Source organism: Sinocyclocheilus rhinocerous, unplaced genomic scaffold (genome assembly GCF_001515625.1).
Source record: "Sinocyclocheilus rhinocerous isolate Xijiao unplaced genomic scaffold, SAMN03320098_v1.1 scaffold257, whole genome shotgun sequence".
Classification (NCBI taxonomy): domain Eukaryota; kingdom Metazoa; phylum Chordata; class Actinopteri; order Cypriniformes; family Cyprinidae; genus Sinocyclocheilus; species Sinocyclocheilus rhinocerous.
In genome coordinates, this window is record NW_015634026.1 from 567,652 (window position 1) to 578,755 (window position 11,104).

The 11,104-nt window shown below is 34.8% G+C and overlaps 1 protein-coding gene across 1 annotated transcript in view; it reads right to left on the bottom strand.

Annotated features, from left to right (window-relative positions):
* LOC107745214 (ephexin-1-like) overlaps positions 1-11,104 on the bottom strand; it is a 27,482-nt gene that overhangs the window by 8,684 nt on the left and 7,694 nt on the right. Inside the window, exons 4-6 of the mRNA XM_016559070.1 lie at positions 10,328-10,407; positions 5,830-6,056; positions 5,550-5,710 (exon numbers count right to left, since the gene is read on the bottom strand). Coding sequence (XP_016414556.1) covers positions 5,550-5,710; positions 5,830-6,056; positions 10,328-10,407 — 468 coding nt within the window. The remainder of the gene's footprint in view (positions 1-5,549; positions 5,711-5,829; positions 6,057-10,327; positions 10,408-11,104) is intronic.

Consider the following 11,104-nt stretch of genomic DNA (forward strand, 5'->3'; position numbering starts at 1 on the left):
AAGGAGGGGGCTTTGTAGAAAACGAAGCGTTTGAGAGAGGCGGGGCATAGAGGACCTACAATAATGTACAGTATTTTAAAAATAATGTGTTTTTTGAACATTAAAGCATGTCAACATATTCTGTTACACCAAATACACAAAATAATGATCTTTAAAAAAGCATCATATAACCCCTTTAATGCAAATATAGCCTGTCATTTTAAAACAAAGAGGCAGTGATAGGAAAGCTACACAAAAAGTAGCTAACTAAAATACACACTACTCTATAGAAAAAAAAGAGAGTAAGATAGTATGCATATATGAGACAAGTAAAGTTACCTATCCAAGCTGCAAACAAGCACATCATCATGATAATAATGCACAATGTTTGTCCCTTAAACCTTGATTTACTAAAAAGAAGTGACTCAAATCATTCTTTCCCGATTCACTGAAAAGAACGGATTCAAAAGATTCTTGAATCAGATTCTAAACAGCCGACAGACTATACAGCCAGTACAAACATCTGTACTGCTGAAACAATAATGTTCATTAATGTTACTTAGTTACTTTTTTCTACTTGGATGCATTATTATTTTCGTTTCACATTACTTTTACATCATGTGGTTTGTTGTGGAAAGGTGTGTTCACCTTCTCCTGGCACACAACATGTAATTGCTGTCAGATAAAAATCTGCTTTGCATATTGCTGTTAGATTATAAAATGTCATACTCATAAATCTTGACATGGAGATTAAACCCCATTTACAGTCCACAACCAAAAGTAAAACCACAACGGAGTTGGAAATGGTTATGGTTTATGGCACTAACCAGGTGACACTCAACACAGATTAGATATTCATATGCAGATTGTGTACTTTATCTCTCCAAAATAATTTGCATAAATGCACATTTCAATTTCAGTCAGTGTCATGTTCAATGATATGAGCATACTACTTACTGAGTACTGTTTACTGCCTACTATATTAAAAACAAACCCTCAAGTGTGGCATTTTTTAATTTCATTGTGAATAAAAGTGTCTAAACTTATGGCAGTCCAATCAAATAATGAGTAACTAAAGAGTTTTTTAAAAATCGTTACTGATTTTCCTTCTGATTCTTTCATCACACATCAAATGGAAGGTCAAGTAGGACACACATTGCATTGTGGGATACATTATTCTGTGTAGTGTGCTTCTAATCTGATTTTTCCAAAATCTTTTCCGCATACAGAAACTTTGGATAGTGTGAATAGCATAGTATGACTAGCATTTTAGTATGATATTACATGCATAGCATAAAAATTAACACAGATTTTTGACAAATATGTGCAGTTTAGCCTTTTTCCCAGCAGGTAGCCTATGAGGAAAGCGGCTTAGAATGAAGTTTAGCAATGCACTTTGATTGCACAAGAGAAATGAGTTTGGATAGCAGCTTATTCTTGCTTTACGCTGTTTAAAGATAAAAATAGTTTTAATTGTTATGAATATAAATATAATTAGTATTCAGCAAGATATTGCCTCTAGGACAACACAATCGACGACCTCTCCCCCCCCGCCGCCTCCGGTCTTCGAGATCTCCACCCGGAACCGCTTCGCTCCCCTCCGCGAGACGGAACGCGACGCTGTGATCATCGGAGACTCCATCGTCCGGCACGTCCGTGCTACGTTAGAAAGCGCTATATAAATAAAGGTGACTTGACTTGACAATGAACTACTTGAAATGAACTTAAATAGGTCACAAAGCAGGAAGACGGTTTATGAGGTTAGAGTTTATCTTTATGAACCTGTGTGTCTTAAAAACAACAAAACATGCTTGTTTCTGATGCACAACCCAGCTGTTGTTATGAACGTAATGCACACACACTCACAGAGTGGCTTTAACCCTAACATTAACAGGAATGGAAAGCACTGAAACTCCTCAGGCCGATGCGCAGAAAGTCCCAAGAGCTTTACACGCTCACAAACACACACAAATGAAAGCACCTACACAAACCCTTACACAACACATCAGAAGCCAGCGAGGACTGAAGCCTCAGGCTAGAATCCAGGCAGACAGCTGGTCTGTGGAGACACTGAACATGCATGCCAGACTGGTCGATTTACACAACAAACGCACACTACTGTCCCTCCCTGTCCTGAAAATACAGTCATTGTAACACACCCACAATCAATAACACTCATGCAAAGCTATCGTATGACTTCAGAAGACTTGGAACATGATTTATGTTGCATTAAAACACTTTCACGCAATCAATAATCCAGCTTTTGAGCTCTATACAAGAAAATACAGGCTTGGGACAGCATGAGGGCAAGTATATGGTCACACGATCACTTTAATAAATGTAAAGTGTCATGGAATTTCACTAAGTGAGGGAAGCGTGGGAAGACTGCAGGTGACACATTGATGCATTGCTGTTGTTGTTCCTTGCATGAGCCACCAGTCAAGTCAAGTCACTGAGTCACATTTAATTACAGGAGTCATCACGTACAACGTCACGCGTTTCGGTTACGACACAAACAAGGAAATACTCTTATATTCTAAAGCTTATTACGCACGAAGACAAAGAAAGAATTTCGGACCAGAATTAATCTGCATGGTAGTTGAGTTGTTCACCAGCCAAATCTAGCTGGTTGATCAGCATGGTGAAGCTGGTTGACCAAGCAACGCTTTTCAACCAAAGATGAACTGGTAACATTTTACAATAAGGTCTCGTTTGTTAACACTATTTAATGCATGAACTATCATGAACTAACAATGAAAACTATTTTTACAGCATTAATTAACCTTTGTCGATGTTAGTTATTAAAAACGTTCATGTTAGTTCATACTACATTAACTTTTCATTTAAATAATGTATTAGTAACTGTTGAACTTTTAACTATTAAGAATAATAAATGCTATATAAGTATTGTTCATGTTAACTAATATGCTTAACTAATGTTAACAAACGAAACCTTATTGTAAAGTGTTACAGATTAACTAAATTTTAACTAATAGATATAACCATACTTTCACTAGTTGATTAGTCATAGTACGATTAAGACAATTGTTTTTGCATTACAAGCATTAAATATGCACTAATTTTGCAGAAAATTCCAAAATGGCAATTTAAAGGGGTCATATGATGCGATTTCAATTTTTCCTTTCTCTTTGGAGTGTTACAAGCTCTTGGTGCATAAAGAAGATCTGCAAAGTTGCAAAGACTAAAGTCTCAAATCCAAAGAGATATTCTTTATAAAAGTTAAGAGTCAGCCACGCCTACCTAAAACGGCTCGTTCTAACACGCCCCCACATATCTACGTCACGATGTGGGAAGATTTGCATAACGCCGCCCAAATGTTCACGCAAAGAAAGAAGGCGTAACTTTTATTCTCGCTGTAGTATTGTTGTTGCCGCCGCCGCCATGTCGTGAAGACGCTGTGTGTTTCGTTGTGAAAGCGAAACTACTTTGTTTGGCCTTCCAAAAGAGGACGATATCTGCTTCGTCATGCCTGGAGCTGATCCGTGCTGGTCGCTGAGGGAATACATCAACTTCGTGCTGTGGATCACCGGATCGGCTTTCACCGTGGACGAAGCAGAGTCCAGCCCGGGGTCGTCACATGTGGTTGCCGCAAGCCCGCCGGCCGCTCCTTCGTCGAATCCGCCGGCCGAACGACGAAACAGCCGCCGTGTTTCGTTGTGAAAGCGAAACTACTTTGTTTGGTCTTCCAAAAATGGACACGACTAGAAATCAGTGGTTAAGTTGTATTTACAACACTGTTCCAGAACACTTCAACCCAAATAGTCAGATGTGTGCAGCACATTTTATGGAGGACTGTTTACTGAGAATGAAGTCATTTTCTAAATTCTTGTTTCATTAGAGTTACAGAGAGAACAAAAAATACTGTCAACAGCTTAAAAAAATGCTTTTTACCAAGATTTTTGGGAATAAATTGTTATATAAATCAGTCTCCAACCTTTCTAACCTTCAGGATAAACATTGCAATAAATTGTATATGTAAGTGCTACTGAAGTGCATGAGAAAAATCTCTTTAAGAAAATGTCCTTTAAATATATTTATTACACGGCTCTGTGGAATACTTGATTCTGATTGGTCAGTCGCAACATTCCAAGGTATGCTATCCCTGGTTATTAGGTTATTACCATAGACATAATAAATACCTAGACACCTCATTGGCCACTCGACCGCACGTCAACGTCGCCGCCATATTGGTGAAGGCAACTCTCATATCGGGACAGGCGAAAACATACCTGACTCGTCGGCAGCTTGGGCATCTACAAACCGTCGCACAATAATAAAAACAGACCTCGGGGTATTATCTTTCACAGGTAAGACTGAACAGTTGTTTCTGTATGTTTTTTGGTCATTTTTAGCTTTATGTTGACAGCTTAATTAGCCACCAGTGTCAGACTATTAATAGCTAGCGATATCGCTAGTAAGCTGTGAAAGCTGAGACATTATATAAAATCAAAGTTTAAATGAATTCTAAGTTTTAAGATTAAGAATAAGTTTTAACTTTATATTGTAGTTTATATCATAAAGTAAATTGTGTTATGAGCACAATATGTACAGTGAGCACTTTGACAAGACAATGCCAGACTGTCAGGATTAGGGATGGAGCTAAATCATCTCTCTTTAATTTCACTAACGTTACTTATTTAAAATTAATAATTTTCCAAACCTAACTAAATAACTGGAGGCAGAGTTATTTTTAACTCCATGTAGATCACAAACCTCTGAAATCGGTTGATAAATGTAAACGTTATCGTGTTTTTATCCAGAAAAAACCGCAGCTCCTCCGTTTACCTCCATTTATTTTTAAGGCAGTCTTGCCTTCACAAACATGGCGAACACGTTGACGTATCGCTGCAACGGCTCAAAGCGGTCAATGAGGCGTCTAGGTATTTATTATGTCTATGGTTATTACACGGCTCTGTGGAATACTTGATTCTGATTGGTCAGTCGCGACATTACGAGGTATGCTATATCTTTACAATATATTTTGAACATGTTTTTTTTATTAAAAAATATATAAATTGATACAAATGTAAAAAAATATATATTGATACCTTTTTAGAAAATATTAAGAATATTTTTTTCTCATTTCTACTGATATATTTGGCTGTGTTGTATATTTATATAAAATGAATTTAAAAATATATATTTTGGACATATTTTGATTTACATTATTAAATATATTCAAAACATATATTTAAGAAATTAACATATTTTCCTAATTTCAATGAATATGTCTTAAGCTGTTTTTTTGTTTGTTTTTTTGGTATGTTTATATAAAATATTATAAATGTATATTTGGACATATTTTGATTTAAAATGAATCCCAAAATATATTAACATATATGAATGTATATTCTTGATTCCTCCTGATATATTTTTGACAGCATTTTGTATATTTTAACATAAAATACATCATATTTTGCTTTATGGGAACTAATAATGCTAATGCTGCCACTCAAACTTTTATGATGAGAAAATTCACTGTGGTCTAGGCAAATGTTGATAAACATATTTGCCCTGTTGGCCGCATAGGTTGCCCCACAAACACACACCTCTCGCTTGCCTTCATGATGTCCTCAATGTTGGAGAACAGGAAGTGCATGTCAGACTGACTCAAGGTGTTGACAAGCAGAGGGTTTCGCAGAAAGTGGGTCTCCAGCAGCTCCAGGCTTTTGTAGTATGACGCCTCAGAGGTCACCAGTTCAAACATGGCCTACAGAAAGAGACAGAGACACGTTCAGATAACATGCACTGCTATTGCTGAGTGTTTTTGCTGTTAGCACATACCGTTCAAAAGTTTATACTCTAGTCGATTCAAAGCATGTGTCTCACCTCCTGCAGTATGGTCTCCTTTGGCTCTAGTGTCTTCAGTAGTCCACTGTCTTTCACAGCCTCCAGGTTTTGCCAGAGGCTCAGTGAATGCATGCTGTTCCTCAGCTGCAGCTGCAATGCAGGCGCAGCCGTGACCCCTGACCCTGCAGTCGGAAGCCCATCTCTCTGTCGACGCTGCTCGATCTCCTGCTGCTTAGAGGTGTCACGGTACTCTTGATACAAAACATCTGGACACAAACACAATTAACAGCACAGAATGATGATTCGGAAGGACACTATTTTCACACATTTAGATATTTTAGCACATATGACAGTATAGAAGTTAAAAGCGCTCTATAGTAAATGCATGTTTCTCCTTCACGTTTCTAAACATCCAATATGGCAGCATGAGCCTCTTACGAATTGACTGAGTTCAATGTAAGTTATATATATATATATATATATATATATAGCTGATCACCCTGTCGGGGTTTATTCTGAGATAACAACCGGCTAGACGTACATTATCCCTTAGGTATTGTAACTGAAATCTACTAACTGAAAATAAACACTGTTTTTTGGATGTTTTCTAAACACTATTCTTAAAGACGACACATTATGTAAGCAAAATAGCCCAAAATCTCAAAATTGGTAATAGGTCAGAAATTTTCTTACAGTATCCGTCGGTAGTTCTTCTCCTGGTACGCCTGGTTGATGACGTAGCTGATGAAGACTTGGAAGTGGTTAACAGCGTGAAAATGAACGATGTCGCACACGTCTGAGATCAGGATGGACTCTTCGATCCTGTGCTCCAGATCCATGAGGAACCTGAGGAAAATATGAGGTCATCGCCGTTAGACATCAAGATTATGGCTGTGTCACATTTTGTATATGCAATTAAGACATGTAGTTCAATGGCATTGGGGAAAGTACATACTGTTTACATTTGCATGTACTGTAAGTGTTAGCATCTAGTTAAATATATGCACATTAAACAAACTAAACCGAAAAAGCTTGCATGGGCAATAACTTCGAAGATCCACTAGCTTTAGTATACATCTGGCCAATTTTGTTTAGTGCCACTAGTGATGCAGAAACTAAACATTTCTCTTTCCAGAAACTTTAGCTTGAGCTCATTAGCTTAACTGTGCACCAACAATACAAACACATCTTATGTAAGAAAGAAACTCAAATCAATCTTGTAATCCAATGTTCTTCACTGTTCGAGAGCAGGTTTGGAAGGGCCGAGCTCCTCCTGACTCATGCGCGTGAATCATCGCATTAGTGGGTGGATTTGCATGCTATAAAGCTACTGACTGGAATCAAATCACACCAACACTTTAATTTTAGCCTGTGGGCAATAATGGGTATCAGGGTGAAGGGGAGGAAGTTTCACTTCTGAAATATGATTGAAGCAAGATTATGTGAAGTTTATTAATATTAACCGTTATGTGAGACAAAACAAGTTTAAACTACATTAAAACAGTTAGAAGACTATTTATTGGATTAGTAAAGGCAGATGACATAATACGTGACTACACATAGAAAAAGCAACTATTTTTTTAAAAATGTATTTAAAAAATATATTTAAAATATAAATGAGTAAACTAATAAATATTAATTAATTAATAATAAATACATTACTAATATTTAAAATAGATATATTTTAGAAAATATTATAAATACATTTTCTCCTGGCATATTTTTTTATATATGTAAATTTTATTTTTAAAATACAAAAATGTGAGGGGTATACTCACTTCTGTGAGATACTGTATATAAACGTATTAATATTTTAAATCAGCTTTTGTTTTATATGTAATCTCAGTTTTCATTTTTATTTTTTATTAGTTTCTTAAGGCTACGTTCAGTTCAGAACCATGATCTGTTCACACTGGAAATCTGATATTGGCCACATTTAAAACAACAATGTGAACAGCTATACAAAAAAATCGTAATTACGCACTAAGGCTTGCAGTGTGAATGTAGTTATTTTTTTAAATATACACTGCCAGTCAAAAGTTTTTGGACAGTAAGATTTTTAATGTTTTTTTTAAATAATTCTCTTCTGCTCACCAAGCCTTCTTTTTTTTAATCCAAAATAGAAAAACAGTAATATTATGAAATATTTTTACTATTTAAAATAACTGCTTTCTATTTGAATATATTTTAAAATGTAATTTATTCCTGTGATGACAATGCTAAATTTTCAGCATCATATTACTCCACTCTTCAGTGTCACACGATCCTTCAGAAATCATTCTAATATGCTGATTTGCTGTTCATGAACCATTTGTTATTATTATTATTATCAATATTTAAAACAGTTGAGTATATTTTTTTAAGGATTCTTTGATGAAGAAAGATCCAAAGATCAGCATTTATCTGAAATAAAAAGCTTTTGTAACATTACACACTATACAATTCAAAAGCTTGGAGTCTTTTTATTTATAAAAATATATTTATAAATAAATAGCTCAAATCATACTAAAAATGTATTTTCCTGAGTAAACCGAAGGCTGGATATGACTGGATTATTTATCTCATGTGAGTTTTTAATTTTAGCAGTCGAGCATAACTCAGTCAGCAGAAATGCATCTGTCACAACAGCCCTTTGAACCTCTCTGACAAAGTTGTGCAAGTTTACTGCAGGCTCCTCGAGCCCTGAAAACATCAACTGTGTGAGCTGCGGATCAGGACTGACCTCACATTCACTCAGTCTTTCTTTACCTGTCTGAGCGTCTACATGATAACAGCATGTGCATACTGCATATATGTGTGTGTCGGCTTCTCAAAAGAGTGACTTTGTACAGAGGAAAGCAGTTGCATAATGTCCTGTCACATTCAACAAGACCTTCAGGTGGGTGTTCAGCACAGTCTCTTATATAACAGAGCGTGAGAAGAGAAGAGAAGAGAAGAGAAGAGAAGAGAAGAGAAGAGAAGAGAAGAGAAGAGAAGAGAAGAGAAGAGAAGAGAAGAGAAGAAGGAGAAGGAGAAGAGAAGAGACTAGATGAAGAAATGATAATAGATGAAAAGAGGTCAGATGAGTGAGAAGAGACGCTGATAAACTTGGAGAAGAGATAATAAATGTCAAATAACGATAGAATAATGATAGAAATTATAAATAGGTATAGCTAAATTTCCATTCTTATACATATATTATGAATGTGCATTCCTGATTTCTTCTCAAAAAGTTTTGCGTTTTGTATAATTAAATAGAATATATTTTTTTAAATATATTTTGGACATAAATTTCATTTTAAAATAAATTACTGTATCTGTATTTCCAAAACAGATATATTTAACATATAAATATTTATTCATTATTTCTACTGGTATATTTTTGGCTTCTTTTCGTATACTTACATAAAATTAATTTTTTTTATATTTTGAACATACACTAATTTAAATTAGTAAATATATTCAAAACAAATATATTGAATTTATATTATGAGTATATACTACTGATTGCTCCTAGTGTATATACATACACACACACATATACATACATATATATATATATACATATACATATATATTTATACATATATATATATATATATATTGCATAAAATGTGTTTTTTAAATATATTTTGATGCACTTTTTAAATTAAAATACATGACTAAATATAGGCATTTTAACAATTATTATAAAAATATATTTCTGATTTCTCATTTTTGACAGTTTTTATACATTTACATAAAATTTATTTTTAAAATATGTTTGTTACTTACATTTTAATTAAAAATTTATATAAATTATTGAATATATTTTAAATAGATACATTTTAACTTATTAGGAATATATTCCTGATTTCTCTCTCGCTTTAAATTTTTAAATAAAACACATAATTTTGCTGTACAGGAACTGATGCAGCCACTCAAATGATGAGAAATCAAGGTGATGAGGGAAAAAAATGATAATAGACAAGACATGACAACAGATGAGACGAGACAAATAAAATAGATGAGAAGAGAAAAGAAGAGATGATACATGAGAGATGAGAAGAGATGAGAAACAAGAAAATGGACCAATAAATGCAACAAAATGAGAGGCGATGAGCAAAGAAATGAAAAGAGCATACAATGGAGAAACAGAAGAAGAAATAAGATGTTGACAGAAGAAGCTACAAAAGAAAGAGGAGGAGAACAGAGGAAGTGGAAATAAGTGAAGAAAAGAGAGACTTGGATGCAGATACAGGAGAGAGAGAAATAGACAGATGATGAGGGAAATACAGATGATATAAAATGATGTTGCGTTGGCAAAGAAAGCGGATAACTCTCTCTTGCTGTTATTCCAGCATATATTTAAAAAGACATCTCCCACACACTCCACCTGCCTTCATCCTACACACACTAACACACACTCGCGTCTCGTACACATCCAGCACATCCATGCTGTAAATTCAACTGCAAATAAAGTTGCCTACACGGTTCAACTTGAGGCACATAAATTAGCATGCATTGTTACAGCACATCGGTCTCCCTCTCTTCCTGCGTGTGTATTTTGTTCACTCACCGACACTCTTCACAATGTTGAGATTGCGGCAGGAATTCTCTACTGCCATCTTCTGCGGACTGTCACCATTCCTCACCAGCCTGAAAGAGAGAAAAAAAAACTAATAATCAGTGACTAGCAGAGATAAGAGGAAATGTGTGTGTGTGTGTGTGTATCAAAATGAGAACATGTCAGCCCGCTCTCAAAACACCCTACAGCTGTTTTAAGTCCTACTTATGTTTCTAAATGAGGGGAATATTGGTTCCTCACATTTTAATTCCCATTTAGCTTTATTACATTTTAACCCTGATAGACCTAAATAAGCCAAATCCATCAGCAGAGTCGTGTGAGTATTATTTGAGTCATACAGCACATGTGCCCACATGCAAAACGACAAAACTGAACATACTGTACAAGCTAATGTAAGTGCATAAATAAGCTATATACATGCAACTATGCATATATCAAAAATATTGCATGCATATAAATATATATTGAAGCATGGGTAGATAAATGACATTTTAAGCAGTAACAGCAGATTTTTGCATAATTATGGTACAATTATTGACAGTTTTATGAGATCATATTAATTGAGAGACTATTTTTTACTTTTAAAAACTTATTTGTCACACAGTAGGACAGTTTACTGTAAATAAACTGAAAAAAGGGATTATTAAAAATTTTGAAAAATGTGCTTATTCCCATATCCATATTTATTTTAAGCTAAAAATGCATAAATGTATGAATATTTAATTATAGATAGATAGATGGATAGATGCATTGTTTAGGTATACTGTA